The 23,531-nt window shown below is 42.3% G+C and overlaps 1 protein-coding gene across 2 annotated transcripts; it reads left to right on the plus strand.

Annotated features, from left to right (window-relative positions):
* Nucleotides 1–3,500: 3,500 nt before the first annotated feature.
* LOC311150097 (monocyte to macrophage differentiation factor-like) lies at nt 3,501–18,470 on the plus strand. Of its 2 annotated transcripts, XM_084187377.1 has the most exons (8): nt 3,501–3,921; nt 5,192–5,240; nt 5,499–5,580; nt 5,826–5,986; nt 6,593–6,667; nt 14,889–14,990; nt 15,257–15,326; nt 16,764–18,470. In XM_084187377.1, coding segments are annotated over exons 2-8 (696 nt in total). In that variant the 5' UTR covers nt 3,501–3,921; nt 5,192–5,238; the 3' UTR covers nt 16,968–18,470. The 2 variants fall into 2 exon arrangements, with proteins under 2 accessions (XP_084043503.1, XP_084043502.1); XM_084187376.1 differs by lacking the exon at nt 5,192–5,240 and having other exon boundaries at nt 3,516–3,904; nt 16,764–18,467.
* Nucleotides 18,471–23,531: the final 5,061 nt, after the last annotated feature.

The raw sequence follows: 23,531 nt of genomic DNA on the forward strand, positions 1-23,531 counted from the left end.
ATAGTTTTTTCAACAGTGAAGAGCAATGTTGCACCAATGTATTAGCTGGGTGCAGGCCGGCTCTCATGCCTCTATGCAGAGACTACACCAGTAATCCTTTGCTACAGGGGGCAATGTGCTTTGCACCGGTTAAGAACACGCCATACTCAGCTTGTTAGCTACTAGATCATTTATTAATTCTGTTGAGGCTGGGACACAACACAGGCTCTATCTTACTTTACAGAAGTTTGATTTGATGATTGAAATGGGCATTGATAGCATGGCTATCATATACACTAATATATCCACCATGCCATGAATTGTAAAATGTGTTCATTTAGTTGTTTAATCTCTTTACTAAAACCTCAAAGGGCACAGCTATGTATTTAGATGTTTTGCCTTTTCACATTGACAATATTGTTTCATTAAGCATCTGAATATCACACCTTTACATTTTTTGTCATCTTTGTTATTCTAAGTGTGCGGATGTGGATATACCGTGGCTTTTCCTAGAGGTGTTTCCGGCCTGTTGTAATCCATAGTATTGGGATTCCCATGTCTTCCCTTTTTAAAGGTACTGCATTTCAGCATGAAACAGTAAACCAATTACAGAGCTGTTTAACCCTGGCATCACGTGTCTTCACAAAGCCTCTGTTATCCTGTGGGTAGTCCCACCAGTGTCTGTCTTACAGTAGCCACTAAAGATGTCATATTAACAGCATGGCCTGCGGTGTGCATGTACACTACAGTACATTGCCATTGGACAGTATGGAGCATTATTTAGTACTGTTATTCTACATGGCGTAGAGAGCTTTTACGTCCTGGCAGAGGACTTCGTTGGGCAAGCTTTGAGTGTTTAAAAGCAATCAATGAAAATAGGTCACACACAGACTCTACAGTATGTGTAGCCATAGTGTGACACAGAGGGTAAATCTTGTCAGATGCTTAACATAATACCTGACCCGAGGGACCTTTAACCTCACTTCCCCTGTAACATGAGCTCTTTCACTTGCACTGTTGTCGTGGCTAGTGGAGTAAGTGAAATGGGTCTTCAGGTTGTTGACTGTGAGCAGAGTGGTGTAACCGATGAACTCTGCATGTGCCTCAAACATGTAACAGTGTCAGAAATAGAATGAGCTAAACACTGTTTTATAGCATATTTATAAACCCAGGGACACTATACTGAGCTGCTAAACCCTGTGTTTGTATTTACATTTATATTTTAGTCATTTAGCAGACGCTCTTATCCAGAGCGACTTAGTGAGTGCATACATTTTTCATACTGGCCCCCCGTGAGAAACGAACCCACAACCCTGGCGTTGCAAGCGCCATGCTCTACCAACTGAGCTACAGAATGCCAACCTCCATGTCTCAGTCCTGTATCGCATTAGGGGTGTTAGCATGGCACCATGGGGAACTGCAGCCTTGCAGCAAGAACAAGGAAACGCTAAACCCTAACATATGGCTGCTCGCATCCTCCTGTTGTCTCTGCTAATGTCATTCTTTAAAACTCTGCCTGCCTGCCTCCCACCATCTCAGCTGTACTTCCACAGCTCGTAAACAATGAGCTCCTCCTGGGCTAGATAAACCACATTTGAACTGTCCGGTGCATGGTGTACCCTAGGGATAGGATCTTGTGCAAGAAGTGGATTTTACTTTCATGAACTACGTACAATACACATTAGGCTTACTTTTGTAATCCTTTGGCATCACAACATATAAAACCAGAGAGATGAATTCATACTCAGAGGCTTACCCGTCTGTCCAAATATGACATGTGAAATCTTTCTCTAAGGGGTTGATTATGCATCTTATTCTGAGTTTACTAATGCAAACATTAAAAATTGATACATTTGGGAACGTTGTCTTCACATGCATAAATGTGCTGGTTATTAATGGTTCTGAAGGGTTTGTGCAATGCCACTGCTGTGAAGTTGGGTCAGTATGGGCTTATGTTTCACTCTGGTTGTAATAGCCCAAAGATTAAAAAACAACTGCAGATATTTGTCAGTTTAAAACTCATTAAGCCTGCATATCGCACTTAAAGTCTTATGTAAACAGCTATGAGTTGTGTTATCTAATGCTGTTCCTGAATGATCCAGTTACATTATTGACTCTGTTATGTAACTCTATGGGTTAGAGAGTGCTCATCAGATACCTTGCTGAGTTACAATACTGACACTGTTATGTAACTCAGCTGGTTAGAGTGCTCATCAGATACCTTCAGTGTTGGGGAAGCTACTCTGAAAATATAGTTAACCAAGCTACCAATTACTTCACACTGGAAGAAGTTAAGCTACACTAAAGCTACCCTTAAGAAAAACATAGCCTACTTAACTAAAGTTACCTAGAAAAAGTAGTTCACTACATCCAAACTACTTTGTGAAAAATTATCATACGTAAATCTGAAATGTCACAGACTACAAATTGCAAGAACAGTTCACTCTGGAGTCAGATGTTAACATAATGTGTAATTTAGCCTATTAAACACAAACAAAGTGAGAATTAGGCACACAAAAAGTGTTTCAAGTGAGAATTAAGCAGGTCTGATGCAGAAAAAGAAAGTAAATACTTGCCTACTTCACCCATATTTGATTTTAGCAAAAAAAAGTAGTGTGTAGTTCAATTAGTTAGCTACACCACTACATGGCAAAAAAAGTAATTAACTACTGAAAACACTACCAAGATGTGAATTTAGTTCAACTACCACCAAGCTACTGCAAAATGTAATTGAATTACTAGTTGAACTAAATGTAGTTCACTACTCCCCAACACTGGATACCTTGCTGAGTTACAATACTGGTTAGAGAGTGCTCATCAGATACCTTGCTGATGTGCAATTCAACATAGACTAGCAACACATTGTTTTGTGTCCTGTCCACATACAGCACAACACAATTACCCATAGGGACATATTTGCATCTGATAACATTGTGAATTAATCTCTGTGCATGCAAATATACATCTGTTGAAACAGGGCCTATGATGTAATATCAGTTTATTTGCTCAAGTTTATTGACACTGAGATAAAAAGTCAATACTAAAAGGCTAAATTTGGAAAAATAAATGATTCAATCATGACACAGGACGTGATATTGGACTCAAAATATACAAATATTGTGTCTGTTGATGCATGTTCAGGTGGTCGTCACCATTTATACAATTTATCTTCTTGAAATTAAAATCTGATTTCAAACCTAACCCTAACATTAACACTAACCTTAACCTCACTGCTAACCTTATGCCTAAACCTAACCGTAATTTAAGACCAAAAAGCGACTTTTTGTTCTCATGAATTTTTACGATACAGCATTTTCACTTTGTGGTTGTGGTAACTAGTGGAAACCCATATTCAGGGTTGCTGGTTGAGAAACAAAAATAACTACTACTGTTACATATGTCTATCATGATGTGAGAATTTGAGTCCACCTCCAGACACCTACACTGTCATCAGATCTTTGATTGGTCTGATAGGATGATGTCCCACACTTTTAGTGCTATTATTGGTTCAAGCCTTCGTCATTCAAAAGATCTTTGCATTAACGAAACACATTTGAATCGTGAAATAGGGAACAACGCCGGTGTCAGGAGGATATGTATTTTCTAATTGATAGTATTAATTTAATCGATTGACGCTAGTTAATATTTGCAGCATAAATGGTATTAAGGAAAATACTAAAATAGTGTCTTGATGTATTGATTTGGACTGGAGGTATATCGACATGTGTACAGAGGATTGATTAGTTGATGACGTTAGCTGGGCCTTCACTTTCTCTTGTTTTGGCTAGCTTTCTAATTTCCTATTTGGCTAGCTTGCTGATTTCCTATTTTTGACTGTAGTTCGCTAGCTAAAGCTTGCTTCGTGATTTCCTCCCTTCGTTTTGCGTGAAGGCATTGAAATGATGAGAGTGAACAGCCTTCAAAGGTGGGTTAGCTAAAAATGTGGCAGTCATCCAATGTTTGCATTATGTTGAATTTAGCTATAGATAGATGGATAGCTAGCTGGCGTTCATTTGTTCAGGCAAGTGGTCTTGTTAACGTAAGTGAACCTAGCTATTGGCATTTACTGAGCCTTCTTCTTAGATGGATTGTTACTTTGTAGCCATGAATGAAGCAGACATTGGCTATTGTAGCATGCAGTACTATAGCCTACTAGCTACAACGTTTCCCACCAGGAAACGCAATGTAGCCAGTCTTTGGATGTAGCACAGGTAGATGGAATCCGGTAAAACAAGTCGCCATAATTGTCCAATCATGGCATTGTAAATAATGGGTATAAGTCATTGATGAAGGGCAATTCCATGTTATCAGAGTGACGCTGAGACTCACTTTTTCACTTTAAAATGTATGCCAAACAAAAACTATTGATTGCAAAGTTTATAAAAACATACACCTATATGCAAAACTATACTTTTAACAATTGCCACTGAAAATTTTACAAAAACACTTATTTGAGGAACAGTGCAGATGCAAAGTTTGGTAACAGAATGACAGTAAAATCTCCCTCAGTTTTTTATGTGACCACGTCAAAAAACATAAATAAGTACTTCGAATTAAGATTCAAAGATATCTGTAGAAAGAATGGGGTGTCAGCTATGATATGACACCTTGAGTTTGAACAAATCTATTTTGGTTATTGAACTTCACTAAGTGAAGTGGATCAACACCCGGTAACAGAATGACTGTAACAGATTGACATCATGGGTCATTGATCTGTACTATGCAGAAATGTATAATTATGAATTTCATTCTCTTCATGGTGATGTATCCTGAATAGGTACACAAAGGTATAAAAATGTAATATCCTCCTTTGCATGTTTGAGTATTATTCTACACACTGGCTATTATTCTAATGAGCTCCGCCTCCATACATGACCAAATTTGGTTGGTCCAAATCGGACCAAATCTCTACCAATCATAGACGTCTATGTTTCACAAGTTTGGACATCACAGGAGAGCACAGTAGAGTATATAGTACAGCACAGTATAGTTCAGTCCAGTAGAGTATATTATACTGTACTCTACTCATGTGCTCTACTGTACTGAACTCTACTCTACTTCCATCTGTGTGACCAGAAATCAAAGCCTTTGCTTATTCCAAATGTTTAGGATGTAAAATTGTTGAAAAATGTATATATGCCTTAATTTAAAAAAAATACAGACTCTTAGCTTTCATTTGAAACAAAATGTTATATGCTCTTATAAACTTCAGGTTGGTGCTCATGGGTCCTTTTACATGGATTTTGGTCAATCACTAAAATGTGAGTGTGCCTGTAGGCCTACTTGTGTTAGTTATATGCTATTTTTCTTTGAGATGTACTTTGTCAGTCTTTGGTCTTCTCGTGTGTTATTTTCCTGCTTTCGTCAATTGGCATGGTACACTGTTGCATGAACAACCCAGAAACAGTGTTGGAACAGCACTCAATCAGGATGACCTCTAACACCAGTATTGGAACAGCCCTTAGTCCTCCCCGCTATCTGCCCCAGTAACACTTGCTGCATGTTGCTGTATGTTTCAGGTTCATGAACAGGCGGGCCTCTGCTAACTGCCGCTACCAGCCCACCTGCTATGAGCATGCTGCAAACTGCTATACTCACGCGGTGAGTTCACGTTCCCTAAGTGTAGGCCTACTGTACAAAAACTGGTTTTCAAATGTCAGACCTCAATTGTTGTTTTTCCCATGCTTAATTCTATTGACAGAATTCTACCTGGTGTTGATAGGGTTATGGAGAAAACACATTTGACCAAAAACACTATAATTGTAGACTACACTGGGTGTATGTTACAAGGATAGTTTTCAACAGTTGGTAATGTTAATCCGTCTCCCTTTGTCTGTACCCTGCAGCTCCTCATCGTACCAGCCGTTGTGGGCATGGCCCTGCTGCACCGGCTCTCAGACGACCGCTGGGAGAAGATCACAGCCTGGGTGTACGGTATGGGCCTGTGTGCCCTCTTCCTGGTCTCCACTGTGTTCCACATCATCACCTGGAAGAAGAGCCACATGAGGTGAGGAGGCAGAGGAACGTTCTATCACACTAGACCAGGGGTCTTCAACCTTTTCTTGCCAAGGGACCACCTCCCAGGCAAAACGGTGACCCAGGGACCCCATCATACGTTAGCAAATATATTTTTTTACATGTCTTGTCTTATCATCAGGTGAATGATAATGGAAAGGAGAAGGAATCAACATTTTAAAATGAATCGATTTGTTTGATTATTTTGACCTCCCCACATTATAATTGAAAGAGGAAGTGTAAACTCATAGCCTATTAGTTAGAAAGGTAACTCCAAACACATTTTTGCTAAGAGCAGCTGTTTAGCTGGTTAAACAAAGGTTAACCATGTGTTGGCAAAAATGAATGTCCTAGTCAAGAGCTTACCAGCAGCACTTGTTGCAATGGTAGCCTATTCGTGGGTGCTTATTCAAAGCCTATGTCAGATACTCCAGTGAGTGTAATTTGAAGTAGCAGGTCCGACTACAGTAACAGGTCTGACTACCTAAGTTATAGTATACAGCACCCAGCAGATAGTCATTTTAATTGTATACTAGGTATGAGTGGGCAGACACAAAGGCCAAAGAGAGAAATACTGAATTCTTGGTCTTGATTCTAGGTCTGTGGAGCACTGCTTTCATATGTGTGATAGAGTGGTCATCTATTTCTTCATCGCAGCCTCCTACACACCGTGGTAAGTTCTATTTCTAATACCAATTTCGATATGTAATTTATGGGATACGCCTAAAAGTATCGAAGTATGCAATCACATAGCGTCTGTTGGAGACAGTCCGGTCGTGTGGCGAATGAGGTGAGCCCCTCTCCTCCATAAAGGTAGCCACTCGCCCGCCAACTGGTCATGACCGCGTTCACTAAAAGCTCTCCTTAGCACAACTACATTCCTGTCTTCCTAGTGAACTGTTCTCAGGCGAACTGTAAGGTTAATGCTGCCGAACTTAGGGCCTCAGCTCTTGTCGATAGTGTTGAGTACTGACCGAAAGGAAAGTTTTGCTTCGAGTAGAATTCACTTTCTACTCGTTCAGCCTCCGGTTTTCAGGTAGTGCCACACGGCTAGCTACCGAGACTCGGTTAGCCCTCGCTTCGGCTAACTAGGTTAGCACACGCTGTAAGGCTTTAACTAACCACACTAACAAATGTCTAGCTCCCGCCGCAATGCTTAAGCTAACCTGGCTAGCTAGCTGCAAAGCAAGCTAACCGCACCAGCCTTACTACCAGCAACACTACTATTGCTAGCTCTCTTCTCTCGTCTGATTAAAATCTACGTTTACACGTTTTTATTAACCCCCTAAGGTTGATGTTTGCGCCCCCGCTGAAATATAATTAGCATAATAACAATTTTAAAAAACATAAAGATCTGTCAGTTTAAGCCAGAGATATGTTTTTTTGCATTGGATGCGTCTCAATCCACCGCATCCACCTATGTAACACTTCCGCATCGGCGGTGACAGAGCTAGAGCAGTGTTTGTCATACCATGAGACATCCCGAAAATCGGTCTTCTCGCAAAATCGTCTGTAGCGTCCGAACAGTTTGGGCTACACACTAATCTAACGTACATGTCAGTTGTTTTGCTCTAGGACGCCCACAGGCCTCACAAGAATCATCTGAAGGTCCCCCGGTAGCAGTCGACAATTTTTATGGAAGTACACTATATATACAAAAGTACGTAGACACCCTTTCAAATTAGAGGATTCGGCAATTCAAGCCACACCCGCTGCTGACAGGTGTATAAAATCGAGCACACACCCATGCAATCCCCATAGACAAAAAATGGCAGAATGGCCTTACTGAAGAGTTCAGTGACTTTCAACGTGGCACCATCATAGGATGCCACCTTTCCAACAAGTCAGTTTATCAAATTTCTGTCCTGGTAGAGCTGCCCCGGTCAACTGAAAGTGCTGTTATTGTGAAGTGGAAACGTCTAGGAAAAACTCAGCCGCGAAGTTGTAGGCCGCCGAGTGCTGAAGCGCGTAGCGCGTATAAATCGTCTGTCCTCGGTTGCGCACTCACTACCAAAATCCAAACTGCCTCTGGAAGCAACGTCAGCACAAGAACTGTTCGTCAGGAGCTTCATGAAATGGGTTTCCATGGCCGAGCAGCCGCATACAAGCCTAAGATCACCATACGCAATGCGAAGCGTCGGCTGGAGTGGTGTAAAGCTCGCCGCCATTGGACTCTGGAGCAGTGGAAAACGTGTTCTCTGGAGTAATGAATCACGCTTCACCATCTGGCAGTACGACGGACAAATCTGGGTTTGGTGGATGCCAGGAGAATGCTATCTGCCTGAATTTATAGTGCCAACTGTAAAGTTTGGTGGAGGAGGAATTATGGTCTGGGGCTGTTTTTCATGGTCCCTTCGTTCCAGTGAAGGGAAATCTTAACGCTACAGTATACAATGACATTCTAGACGATTCTGTGCTTCCAACTTTGTGGCATCAGTTTGGGGAAGGCCCTTTCCTGTTTCAGCATGACAATGCCCCCATGCACAAAGTGACGTCCATACAGAAACGGTTTGTTGAGATCGGTGTGAAAGAACTTGATTCCTGACCTCAACCCCATCAAATCTTTGGGATGAATTGGAATGGCGACTGCGAGCCAGGCCTAATCGCCCAACATCACTAATGCTCTAGTGGCTGAATGGAAGCAAGTCCTCATAGCAATGTTCCAACATCTAGTGGAAAGCCTTCCCAGAAGAGTGGAGGCTGTTATAGCAGCAAAGGGGAGACCAACTCCATATTAATGCCCATGATTTTGGAATGAGATGTTCAACGAGCAGGTGTCCACATACTTTTGGTCATGTAGTGTATATATGGAGGCTGTTTAGCGCCCAAAATAAGGGGTTAAATACATATTTCTTATATCTCTCAGATATAGGATAGACACTTCAGAACAAACTTCCTTTTAGATTTTTTGGGGGGTGACTATCTGTTGTACCATGTAGTGAATACAGTGAGGGAAAAAAGTATTTGATCCCCTGCTGATTTTGTACGTTTGCCCACTGACAAAGAAATTATCAGTCTATAATTTTAATGGTAGGTTTATTTGAACAGTGAGAGACAGAATAACAACAACAAAATCCAGAAAAACGCATGTCAAAAATGTTATGAATTGATTTACATTTTAATTAGGGAAATAAGTATTTGACCCCCTCTCAATCAGAAAGATTTCTGGCTCCCAGGTGTCTTTTATACAGGTAACGAGCTGAGATTAGGAGCACACTCTTAAAGGGAGTGCTCCTAATCTCAGTTTGTTACCTGTATAAAAGACACCTGTCCACAGAAGCAATCAATCAATCAGATTCCAAACTCTCCACCATGGCCAAGACCAAAGAGCTCTCCAAGGATGTCAGGGACAAGATTGTAGACCTACACAAGGCTGGAATGGGCTACAAGACCATCGCCAAGCAGCTTGGTGAGAAGGTGACAACAGTTGGTGCGATTATTCGCAAATGGAAGAAACACAATAGTACTGTCAGTCTCCCTCGGCCTGGGGCTCCATGCAAGATCTCACCTCGTGGAGTTGCAATGATCATGAGAACGGTGAGGAATCAGCCCAGAACTACACGGGAAGATCTTGTTAATGATCTCAAGGCAGCTGGGACCATAGTCACCAAGAAAACAATTGGTAACACACTACGCCGTGAAGGACTGAAATCCTGCAGCGCCCACAAGGTCCCCCTGCTCAAGAAAGCACATATACAGGCCCGTCCGAAGTTTGCCAATGAACATCTGAATGATTCAAAGGAGAACTGGGTGAAAGTGTGGCGGTCAGATGAGACCAAAATCGAACTCTTTGGCATCAACTCAACTCGCCGTGTTTGGAGGAGGAGGAATGCTGCCTATGACCCCAAGAACACCATCCCCATCGTCAAACATGGAGGTGGAAACATTATACTTTGGGGATGTTTTTCTGCTAAGGGGACAGGACAACTTCTCCGCATCAAAGGGACGATGGACGGGGCCATGTACCGTCAAATCTTGGGTGAGAACCTCCTTCCCTAAACCAGGGCATTGAAAATGGGTCGTGGATGGGTATTCCAGCATGACAATGACCCAAAACACACGGCCAAGGCAACAAAGGAGAGGCCCAAAAAGAAGCACATTAAGGTCCTGGAGTGGCCTAGCCAGTCTCCAGACCTTAATCCCATAGAAAATCTGTGGAGGGAGCTGAAGGTTCGAGTTGCCAAACGTCAGCCTCGAAACCTTAATGAGTTGGAGAAGATCTGCAAAGAGGAGTGGGACAAAATCCCTCCTGAGATGTGTGCAAACCTGGTGGCCAACTAGAAACGAAGAAAGAAGAAACGTCTGACCTCTGTGATTGCTAACAAGGGTTTTGCCACCAAGTACTAAGTCATGTTTTGCAGAGGGGTCAAATACTTATTTCCTTCATTAAAATGCAAATCAATTAATACATTTTTTGACATGCGTTTTTCTGGATATGTTTGTTGTTATTCTGTCTCTCATTGTTCAAATAAACCTATCATTAAAATTATAGACTGATCATGTCTTTGTCAGTGGGCAAACGTACAAAATCAGCAGGGGATCAAATACTTTTTTCCCTCACTGTATGTTATTCAATGCATTTGTATGGGCCAATTGCAGTAAGGCCTAAAATAATTTATCAAATTTTTTATATATATATTTTTTTATACTTCAAGGGGTCTTAAAATTCCAAATCAAATAGCAAAAGGATCCTTGGTATGACCTTCTTAAAACATTTCCATATAGCTTAGTAGTAACAGGTCTTAGACTCTTATGGGTTAACTAGACCAACTGGTTAGCCTCACGGCTCTACGGTCGTGGGAGAACACCTACCCGAACTGCCGACATGTGGTTCCCTCCGGCCAGCACTGGGCTAGCTACAGCATGCCTTAGCAAAGTTGGCTGCTAGGTAGCCAACACATCACTAGCCTCACGGCTGTAGCATTCTCACTGTGCAGACCTTAGCTAGTATTAGGTGCAAGGTCTAACTAAAGCCACAGAGCTTACACATTGTTTTTACAACAGGCATCTCAGCGTAGCCCTGAACTACACAATGGCCACTGCTGCCCCATCCCAAGACGAAGGATAAGCCCCTTACCAGCAGCATCCTGGCTAGGGGTTCCCTAGCAAGGACATGCACGATATGGAGGGATCTGGGTTTCGCAACCCTCCCATGGTGGAACCGTCAGTGGCTGACCACCTCCACCCCACACACTGTGCTGCTAGCACTACTGGCACTTCCCTCCCTGGAAAGACAGAGCGCTTTATTGCCTCCATTTTCCATAAGACATACAAAGCCTCAAACCTTTAAATCAGAGACCTTAACATGATCTCTTTATTGTTGGCCTACCAGGCAGAGTTACTGGAGGATGTGGGGAAGCAACTGGATTGCTTGGGATGAGATCTGTATGATTACATATCTAAACCTCTGTGCCTCCCATAATGCCATCTAAGGCTGTGGTCATACCATGAGTCTGGTGGTGGTGTGAGAAAGGGCTATTTGGCTAAGCTTATCCAGCTTGACAGACGAAGAAAAAGTGAACCTCCTGGATGCCCCTGTGACACCCAAGGAGTTGTTCGGCCCGCGTTTGCATGCGTAAGAAAGAAGGTGAAGCCTTCAACTTCTGCCTGCCCCGCAAACTGGGCCCCGTGGCAGCCCGTTGGTCACTGCAACTGGCCTTAGCTTCACAGCAAGGAGGGGGAAACAACTGGCTTTAGCCTCACAGCAAGGAGGGGGCAACAACTGGCAGAGGAGGATAGTGTGCAAAGCCTACGGCCTCTCTTGGGTTTTAACGTAAGCCGTCCCTCCCCCTCTCGTGTAAGAGTGGGGAGGCACATCTGTGGGGGAAAAAACAAAACAACTATTCCCTTTGCAGCAGCGCACTTTCGTGACATTGCTCACCTGGGAAGATGGAGGATGTGCACTCTTACCCCCCGAGTGCCATCCCACTTGGACTCTCCGCTTGGCACCTTCTCAGGTTTTAGCCAGGGATGAAAAAGTCTGCATGTTCGTTCTCCTTCCGGTCTCTTCTGACATACGGAGCTGGATGACAGATTGCCTTTTGCTATTCTACCATGGCTTCCTAATTTTTCCTTGCCTTACGGCATTGTTGCTTTTAACCATCTTTTGCATGAGCAACACAGTAAAAACAGGCTCATGTGGGCACCTCCTCGGTACTACCACCAGGAGGTGCCATCACTAAGTGAGCAAGGCAGAGGAGAAACTTGCATTTTCATAGCGATAAATAGGAAATCAGGTTTCCGGGGTTCACTTTAAGGACCACCATAACCCACTGGGTTTCTCTGAGTTTTTGGCAATTTTATGGCAACTTAGCTCTATTGCTAGAAAACTATTTGTATTGAGCTATAGGACAGTCTGTACAGTATTCCATTACTGGTACTTTCTTTTCCAAGGAAAAATAAGAGGGGGGGAATGGTTAACTTTCCCCAGACAGCTATCTGGTACACCAAGTCCACCACGCTCTGGCGTTTTTTCCTCATCCCGTTCTTAACTGTGCTTGGTTCGCGCAGTCTGAGATTTAGTCAGCTCCACCTTCGCTTTCAGAACGACTGGCTGAGGAGATCTTTGCTCTTGCTAACCCTCCCTTCCGGGGTAGGGCCAAAACATACCAGACATACAGGCAACTGCCAAAATAAAGGAAACAACACAGTGTCTTAATAGGGCGTTAACAGCCTCAATGTGCCTTGGCATAGTTTCTGCAAGTGTCTGGAACTCTATTGAAGGGATGTGACACAATTCTTCCACGAGAGGTTTTGTTGAAGGTGGTGGAAAACGCTGTCTCAGGCGCTGCTCCAGAATCTCCCATATTGGGTGGAAATCTGGTGACACACACACACACCCTTTAAACCCCCTATGCTCCTTTGAGACCCCTCTTTCAAAGACACTGGGCAACTGGGCTTTTTTATACATAACCATGAGCATGATGGGATATTAATTAATCTCAATTGTTTCCTTTATTTTGGCAGTTACCTGTAGCTAATCTATTGCATAGGATTAGGATCTGGGTAACCAGCAGGTTTCCTTCTTTCTTTTGGCTACACCGGTTGACGCCGTTCGTCATTCCGTTGGCCGCTCTCTCGTGCAAAGAACCCCGCTCGGTGACACGGTATAGCCATACCTATTGCCACCTGGTAGGGACGCAGTCCAAGAGTATCAAGCATGTTTTGCAATAATCATTATGCTCATATGCCTTCGACCCATTCATTAAGAGATATCATTACGAGTTAACTGGGACACTCTCTGCCCCCCCGTGGCGTTATCACACCCCAGGGTGAGCATGACACGCGTGTGCTGGCACTTCAAACCGGTCCCTGAGAGCCCGCCCTCCGTATCTATCCAGACTGACTCGAGAAGACAGACTGTTAGAAGCGTCAACCCTATAATGGTTATTTGGAGACCCCGCCCCTACATGGTGATTACGCACCACTAGGGGTGGAAGCAACGGCACACCCTCTAAAGGGTAATGCTTTTTCTCTCTCCTAGGCCTGACACCCCGACTCTAAGCAGAGTGAGGTAACAGGCTTATCCCTCATCTTCGTCTTCCGTGATGACCAGGTACGTCCTGGTTAGCGGAGACCACTCTCCTGCTCTAAAAACCAGTCCTGGTAACCACCGTTATGCAGGGATCTACGGACCCTAACATACGGAAAGATTTGCACCCTCACCCAGTAGCCGTGACCCTCTGAGCATAGCCTGTGGGAGGATAAATCTGAATGCGACAAGCCGGCCACTCAAGATCTTTCACGATCCAGAGTGCCAGTGCCCCTCATACACGCCCATTGTTTGGAGAAACAAACAATCTGTTTTTTTGGAGAAGTGGTGTGACCTACACAGATCATTCCTTAAATGCTCTGTATGCTTCATTGCAGGACTTCTTTGGACAGAGGGAAGATCTCCAAAGGTCCAGTTGACTGCTATCTCGCCCTGTCACACAGGCCTCGACAGTTACACAGTAGGGTAACACCCTCTGTGATGTTGTTTTGAGGGTGCGCATCGCTTACGCAAAACCAATCACTGGGACTCGTCTATTGCGCCTGAGGCTTTCTCATGGTAACCTCTTGAGCCGGGGAGATGTTACACTTCTCTTTCTAACCCGCTTTACCGTCTGCCCTATGCCTGCAAAACGAATGAGCGGGCTGCACTCACAAGCACCTCCCTGCAAAGGGAGGCCCCCTACCTCGTTAATGGCTATATTGAGATAGTGTAGGCTATTGTATTGGAAAATATAATAGCAAGGTTACAGCCCGGAAGGGTTCATTCCACTAGAGGTATGGCTACCTCTTGGGCACTGTTCTAAGGCATCTCCTTAGGGGAGATTTGCGCTATAGGGTGTTGGGCCACGTCATATGTTGGAGGTCTTTACCGACTGGATGTCACTGCACCTTCGTGGGGCATACTCCCTCCGTGTCGGAGCCTCTGAGGGGTGATGCTGTTGGAGCTACCCTGGCTTCAGAGAGCATGTCTGTGTTATGGGAGTTGGCCATATCCCAGAAGTGACACATCCAAACGAGTATTAGAAATATAACTTTCCGGTTCTATGATAATATGAGTGAGATGTGTCACCGCTTTTCCCTGTTCGCAAGAGCGCAAGGAAGAGGCATGCTTGAAAATGACCAGTTGGCTGGCGAGTGGCTCCCTTTATGGAGGAGAGGGTCTCATCTCATTCGCCACTCGACCAGTCTGTCTTCAACAGACACTGTGTGATTGGATACTTTGAGCCTGTGACCCGCCCCTTAGGCATATCCCATAAGTGACACATGTCACTGGTATTCTCATAGAATCGGGGTTACACAAGTAACTCAAAGTTATCTCATGTATGTGATGAGGATCCTGTAGTTGGTATGTTTCCCCTAGGCTAAAGTGTGGAATGAACATAATCTTTCTCTCCTGCCAGGTTGAATCTTCGTGAGCTTGGCCCACTCGCAGTTCACATGCGTTGGTTTGTATGGCTAATGGCTGCTGCAGGAACGATATATGTCTTCAACTACCATGAAAAGTGAGTATAATAACTTTTTTGCATTTTAATTATTATGCTTTTTTTGCAACGTAAATATTTGTTTTAAAACTAAATCTTCAGTGGAGTAATTGGATATGTACAGACTACGGGCTCAATGAATCCTATAACAATGAAGCTGACAAACAGGGCCATTGTTATATCTGCTAACCATCATCAGTTTTGTTGCTGTCAATGTTGTACTTTTTTTGGTGATAAAGTAGGTCTTTGTTTTAATATGGAATATTCTATGTGTTTCTTTGTTCTAGGTATAAAGTTGTTGAGCTCGCCTTCTATTTGACTATGGGTTTTTTCCCTGCGTTGGTTGTGACATCAATGGTAACGTACTCCGTTTTACATATTGACTTTCTGCTGTAATCTCCTTACTCAGTCACCACCCACACTCACAGCGCTAGTGGCAGTGCTGCTTACATTTGCATCTGCTGCTTACTGTTTGCATTGACACTCTGTCTCAAGGTATCTGGCAGATCCATTAAACATGACCGATTTTACATAGCTTAATTAAAATGGCCCTAGAATATCTGGAATCAGACAGATACCTTATGTGAAAACAGCATGTTTCTATGATCTGTGGTTAAAAACCAGGTCTCCCGAGTGGCGCAGTGGTCTAAGGCACTGCATCGCAGTGCTAGCTGTGCCACTAGAGATCCTGGTTCGATTTCCAGATTCTGTCGTAGCCGGCCGCGACCGGGAGACCCATGGGGCGGCGCACAATTGGCCCAGCGTCGTCCAGGGTATGGGAGGGAATGGCCGGCAGGAATGTAGCTCAGTTGGTAGAGCATGGCGTTTGCAACGCCAGGGTTGTGGGTTCGATTCCCATGGGAGGCCAGTATGAAAAAAAAAAAAATTTATGCACTAACTGTAAGTCGCTCTGGATAAGACCGTCTGCTAAATGACTAAAAGATAAGAAGAAAGGAATGCTTTTCTGTGACATCACAGGGTAGGGTTAAAATAATAAAAGCGGTGATTTTCAAAACCTGCAAGGTTGAGCAAGGCAAGGGAGGGATTTTCTTGCTCCCCACGTCAACATCAATCTCATAGTGTTTGAAAATCACTGTTTTTAAAATGGTTTAACTTTTGATGATGTCATCGGGTAGAACTTTTAACTTCATTTTTTTCTACAAAACATAGAAATGTGCTGTTTTCACATGTGTTGACACTGGAATTGTACTGGAGATAATGAAAATGAGGTTGAAAAGTGGTGGAGTTGCCCTTTTAAGGTGCTCTATTGTTTTGCACCTTTGTAAAGCCTACTGTCATCAGGTGTTATTGCAAAAACATCAAGTTAATGAATTTGTTAATGTGTGTATTAGTTACTTACTTTACATTATCAGTAGCATCCATCACCAAGGCGTAGTGATCACAGCCTCCATCACCATACTTCACTTGTGTACCACTATATCCCTCAAACTCAACTCTGGACCTTGAAGCCAGTCCCACTGCATTTTTTCATTGTTCCCCTCTTATCAGGGACTGATTTAGACCTGGGACACCAGCTGTGTGCAATTTAATTATTAGGTAGGACAGAAAACCAGCAGGCTCCGGACCTCGTAGGGTAAAAGAGTTGAATACCCATGCACAATATAATCAGCAGAATATCTGTTGTTCAGCCTCCTATGCCCCCTTGTGGACTTCTTGTGGTCGTTCACTCAGACTCCAAAGGTTTTTGGTATTTGTATTACAGTACTATATGCTGAACCTTGGAGAATAATATTATAGTCCTTTACATTAGATTTTTCCCCAAATTTTCCACAGAACAACACGGATGGACTGTACGAGTTGGCCTGTGGGGGACTCATCTATTGCCTGGGCGTGTTCTTCTTCAAGTCGGACGGGGTCATCCCGTTTGCCCATGCCATCTGGCACGTGTTTGTGGCGCTGGCTGCAGCCGTGCACTACTACGCTATCTGGAAGTACCTCTACAGGAGTCCCCCTGCTAATACTATTCGGGACGCCTGACCCCCACCGCGTCAAGGCTAACTGAAAACACAGTGCCCTCCTGTGCCTCTCGACAGAGGCACCAGCACATAGACTCCCACAACTGCCCACTGAGGCTGCAACTGGAAAGTTTACGAAAACGACCATGCATTGTTTACTGTTTTCGGGTGGGGAACAGTTTTTTCGGTTTATCTTTGACTGTACAAACCTTGAACAAAGGCTACTTGTAATTCTGCTTTTGTACAACTGTTGTTCAGTTGGAACCCCCAAACAACTAAAATGATCAACTTTTGACTTCCATTTGGCAATTGTTCTCTGCACGTAATGATACATTGGGCCGTATTGATATCAGTGTTTTGTATCACGTGAAAGTCGGTCACATTCCATACTTAGTATCATCTGTCAATTGTAGTGATTCTGTCAGTCATCTTATTGATTGAAAAGCAGTAGGGAAGGACATTCAATTGAGTTGGGCTTTTCACTCAGAGGTACATTTGCACTGTACACATTGGACACAAAATGTCTGAATCAGTATTTATCAGTATCTAAGTGCAGACTTATTTTTCTGAAGCACTTTTGTATGATAAGAACCACAAAGAACCATTGGATATGCTGTTTAATAAGTACTCTGATTTGTGGAATTGTATCCTTTCTCACAAATATGGAGCTCTCAGAAGCTGAGTATTTGAGTTGTTATAGCCTTTAAAAAAGGGTATCTGTGATTGGACTGAACTTCCAGAATGATACAGTATCTACAGTACATCTGAGATGTACAGTACTTCTGCACAGACTATCACTGCTGCCACACTTATGGTACAGTAGATAGTTCTAGTATATCACACACTTCCTGATTAAAAACTCTCCTCACATCCTAAATTACCCTTCTGTTCTTTGTATTCATTTTCACTTGTTATGTGTTTTCGGATCTTCAATGGTACTGCATTCCCTACCTTTCTTTTGAGGAGTATTTGCCATTTCAGTTGAGAAACTATGAAGACCAGTACCATTATACTCTGAGATTGAATTGATTGAATGACATATTATTGAGAAACTCATGTACAACCAACCCTATAATGGTTTTTAATGGTTGGTAGATTTATCCATTTTTAGCTTTGTGTCTCAAATGAATTCTCACTTGTTTCTCAAATTGCCAGAGACAGTTTTTGGAACAAGTGTTCACACATGTTCCTTGTGTAAAACACTGTACAGCCCTTGGTGAGCATGCCTTTGTTTCCCCTCCCTGACATCTTGTTAGCTATGCTAAGTGGAGAAATCAGATTATTTTGTTAAGGATTGTAGATATTCTGAAATGTCTTGCTCCCTTTACCACAATGTTTTGTAATATTTGTATATTCTGTTTTGGCACATGATCCCGTACTGGCCTTTGTAGGGAAAACATCTGCTTCTTGTTAACTCTACTTTATCCATTGGGTGTTTTGGTGCTGTACATATAGAAAACTATTTTCACTCTGTAAGAAATAGGCCACTAATGTGTTGATAAAAAATAAATGCCCTCAACATAATTACCTTCTTCTCAGTTTGTCCCTTTCTTGTAAATGTGTACTAGATTTATAGGTTCAAACTATAGCTGACCTCTGGGTGCTTGTCACTGTAGTTCAGACAGACAGAAAACACATTTCTCCATTGTTCTGTGTAGGAAACCAAACCTTCATTAAAGGAGTTGCATTTCCCCTTTGCTCATTTCCTCCATGGACAGAATGGTAGCCAGAGTCCCAGCAAGAGACCTTCCAATCACTGACCTTGATGCTTGAGACAGCTGCTGTGCCTGGGAGCTTTTTGATCAATCAAACTGGCAGGTGGATGAGGAAAACACAAACGTCACTGAAATGTTTATACCAGCAGTTTCATTCATTTAGTATCATGTCCTGAACACCCCAACTGACCTTAACCCAGCCACCTGTAAATGTTATTTTACTCCTTAGAAATACTAGTTATGCGACATTACTTTCCTAAATGTACACTGAGTATACTAAACATTAGGAACACCTTCCTAATATTGAGTTGCACCCTTTTGACCACAGAACAGCCTCAATTCGTTGGGGCATGGACTCTACAAGGTGTCGAATGCATTCCACAGGGATGTTGGCCCATGTTGACTCCAAAGCTTCCCACAGTTGCGTCAAGTTGGTTGGATGGCCTTTGGGTGGTGGACCATTCTAGAGACACACGGCAAACTGTTGAGCGTGAAAAACCCAGCTTGACAAAAACAGTTCTTGACAAAAACCGTTGCGCATGGCACTACTACCATACCCCGTTCAAAGGCACTTAAATATTTTGTCTTGCCCATTCACCCTCTGAACGGCACACATACACAATCCATGTCTCAATTGTCTCGAGGCTTAAAAATCCTTCTTTAACCTGTCTCCTCCCCTTCAGCTACACTGATTGAAGTGGATTTAAAAAGTGACATCAATAAGGGATCATAGCTTTCACCTGGATTCACCTGGTCAGTCTATGTCATGGAAAGAGCAGGTGTTAATGTTTTTTTATAAACCGGGTGGTTCGAGCCCTGAATGCTGATTGGCTGAAAGCCATGGGAATGACAAAAAAGTACTATTTACTGCTCTAATTACGTTGGTAACCAGTTTATAATAGCAAAAAGGCACCTCTGGGGTTTGTGGTTATGGCCAATATACCATGGCTAAGGGCTGCTCTTAGGCATGACACAACACCTCCTCGGGCCTTATTGCTTAAGTACTATATAGACTCAGTGTATATAGTAAACAGTTTGAAAATGTTTGACACTAGCAGAAATAACAAGTGTGACACTCATCAAAAGAAACTGAAAATACTTTATTAGACACTACAAATTACAGAAAGAAAGGGAGGCCAAGGACTGAATAGCATATGTTATGCATTCATTCCATGACATACAAGACAGAAAACTCCTTTTATTTTGTATTATTGTACCCTCTGTGAAACAATCCATTGGTGTTGCCATTAATACAATGGTAATTAGTTCATTGCAGTGTTTTAAATAAGTAAAACGAAATATAATTGTAAATATATATATATATAGAATATTTGCTGCATTAGATCTGAACCTATCCAAGTGGTGACAATGACATTACATTGCTGAGAGACTGAGGAACAGTCAGTGTATTCAAGGCACTGGAATAGACTCAGAATTATGGTAACTTTTTTTCCATTCATGGGTGAGGTAGGGAAGTCACTCTACAGGGAGGTATGTGGGCAATGTGTGGACTTGTAATGGCTTTATCCTATTCTTTCATATGGTACGTCCATGGTACAGAATAGCATGTTAAAGTACATGGACACTCACACACAACTAACAAAACCGGTATCTGTATGGATGAGCTATAGAAATGTGAATAAGGGAAACCACCTCCTTCAGCCATTTCTCTACAGTGAAAACTTCATATCATCTCTACTCTCACCTTGGCTGGAACATGATCTGCAACAGGTAAGGAACACTACACTGTATTTGGTAAATTGTGATATTTAATAAAGTATTATACCAGAATTAGAGAGATTTCAGTAAGCTATGCAGTGTCATTGAGAGTAATATCACTCAGGTAGTGGGGCTTACTAGAACTGCAAAAGTCTAACAATCAGCAGCTACAGTAACCTGAAATGACCCTCCTCCATTGTAACTTCCTTCTAACTAGTGAACATATGCATGGCTCCGAATATTAGTAATTTTAGTTTATACCAGAATATGACTAAAGGTAAACCTTTTCAGTTTTACCATCAAAAGGACTCCGGTGACATATTTTGGTCATCTGAGTGAAGGGACCCATAACAGGAGTCTTCTTGAGACACCTAGTAGTGACATCGAGGACAATCAATAGCAAGCAAGTGTTGGCATCTCCTTCCCAATAGTGGGTCTCCACAGAAACCGATTAAAGATCATTCCATACATTCCATCTTCCGTACTCACAACTTTATTTCATGTTAACGTTGGTGAGACTCGAGATTAAAACACTACGATTCCATGACAAGGAACTAAAGGTTACTAACGACTAAATCTATAGTATATAACCAGTGTCTTCACAATAATGCCCAAAAGTATCCGTTACTGCTGCTGGATTTGGATGAATCTCTGTAAAACTACCAAATTATTATAGTTAAGATATCAAAACACTACTATATTGGTTCTTTGAGTAATATATTTGTATTCTTTAATAATAATAATAATAATATTCTGGATTCTGTGCCTTTAAAATACATAGCCAGTAATGTATAGGAAAAATACTGTACAAAAAAAAAACCCCATATAGAATAGCTTTATATAAACATCTCTTATAACCAATATATCATCTCTGTACTGAATCTTTTGGTTTGTAGTAAACTAATTGTTTGGGAGAACCACAGTATTGGACAACACCATCCAACTTTTACATTCATACAGCCATCTTACAGAAGAAGGCAAACACATAGCTACAAAAATACAGATATCTGTATTCATTCTTAAAATAACCACTCTTGTTAAACATGCTAAAAAAATGAAATAATTAAACCACTTTTCCAAACTGATTTGCGATTAGCTTGAGGTTTGTGTTCTGAGAAATATTCAAATAAAACAATGAGATGATAATAATAATATCAACGACACAAATAGAAGTCATAATAATAATTAACAATTGATTATTTCAAAAAATTAATCTGTCTTTAACAGAAAATATACATAAATATCAGGCAGATTAGACTGAGGAACATTGCACCAGGTCAGATTGTGAGACACGCGTTAGATTAGTGTAGAGGGGGTTAGCTGAGTTGTGGTTGTGGAACAGGCTGCAGCAGAGACCATTGAGCACGGGAAGGGAAATCTGTTCACCATCACCATGCTAGCTAGCGCAACTCCCAACAGAAAATGACCGTGGCGTGCAACAAGAGACAAGAGGGTTGTGGGTTCTACTGGAGACCAAGAGGTGCTCTGATTGGGGAATCGGTGTGGGAGGAAAAACTTGGTAGCATGAATTAATATAGATTTGGAAAGGATTATTGCTCAATGTCTGATAGAAAATAATTGCTAGTTTTTCTTTTCAACTGTACAGTTATACCGAGGTTTGAGAGAGAGGTTAAGTGCTAATAAACAAGAAAAATATGAAATCACAAGAGTAGCTTATAGTCCTGATGTGATGAACCGATGTTATAGCGCTGCAACAGGAGAAAAATGGAGACAAACGTATAATATGAACTGAAGTACAATAACATAAACATAAAAAAATAGCAACATGAATGTACGCGCTAAACAAACCGGCGGAAAACATCCTGTATGCCTCCGTTTGAGAAAGGATGCTACAGGAAGGTACTAGCCAGAAAAATAATCCAGACTAACCAGGACATAACAACAGACAGGAACAGGGTTTTAGGTAGGAGGAAACTCCCTCAGAAAACAGCACTAGAAGAACATAAGGATGGGGAGAAACATTACAACAGTTCTCAGTCCTGATCATACGTATAAAACAGGTAAGAAAGAGGAAAAACAAACATGGCATCATTTCCAAAATGAACAATGGAAGTAGGGGACAGGGTAGAGATCTGGAGAGTAGGTTGTTGGCTTATTAACACTCAAAGTACTTGAAAGAGGAAAGTGTGTGTGTGTGTGTATACAGTGGGGGAAAAAAGTATTTAGTCAGCCACCAATTGTGCAAGTTCCTGCCACTTAAAAAGATGAGAGGCCTGTAATTTTCATCATAGGTACACGTCAACTATGACAGACAAAATGAGAAAAAAAAATCCAGAAAATCACATTGTAGGATTTTTAATGAATTTATTTGCAACTTATGGTGGAAAATAAGTATTTGGTCAACAACAAAAGTTTCTCAATACTTTGTTATATACCCTTTGTTGGCAATGACACAGGTCAAACGTTTTCTGTAAGTCTTCACAAGGCTTTCACACACTGTTGCTGGTATTTTGGCCCATTCCTCCATGCAGATCTCCTCTAGAGCAGTGATGTTTTGGGGCTGTCGCTGGGCAACACGGACTTTCAACTCCCTCCAAAGATTTTCTATGGGGTTGAGATCTGGAGACTGGCTAGGCCACTCCAGGACCTTGAAATGCTTCTTACGAAGCCACTCCTTCGTTGCCCGGGCGGTGTGTTTGGGATCATTGTCATGCTGAAAGACCCAGCCACGTTTCATCTTCAATGCCCTTGCTGATGGAAGGAGGTTTTCACTCAAAATCTCACGATACATGGCCCCATTCATTCTTTCCTTTACACGGATCAGTCGTCCTGGTCCCTTTGCAGAAAAACAGCCCCAAAGCATGATGTTTCCACCCCCATGCTTCACAGTAGGTATGGTGTTCTTTGGATGCAACTCAGCATTCTTTGTCCTCCAAACACGACGAGTTGAGTTTTTACCAAAAAGTTCTATTTTGGTTTCATCTGACCATATGACATTCTCCCAATCCTCTTCTGGATCATCCAAATGCACTCTAGCAAACTTCAGACGGGCCTGGACATGTACTGGCTTAAGCAGGGGGACACGTCTGGCACTGCAGGATTTGAGTCCCTGGCGGCGTAGTGTGTTACTGATGGTAGGCTTTGTTACTTTGGTCCCAGCTCTCTGCAGGTCATTCACTAGGTCCCCCCGT

Source organism: Coregonus lavaretus (genome assembly GCF_964263955.1).
Source record: "Coregonus lavaretus genome assembly, chromosome: 2".
Taxonomy (NCBI): domain Eukaryota; kingdom Metazoa; phylum Chordata; class Actinopteri; order Salmoniformes; family Salmonidae; genus Coregonus; species Coregonus lavaretus.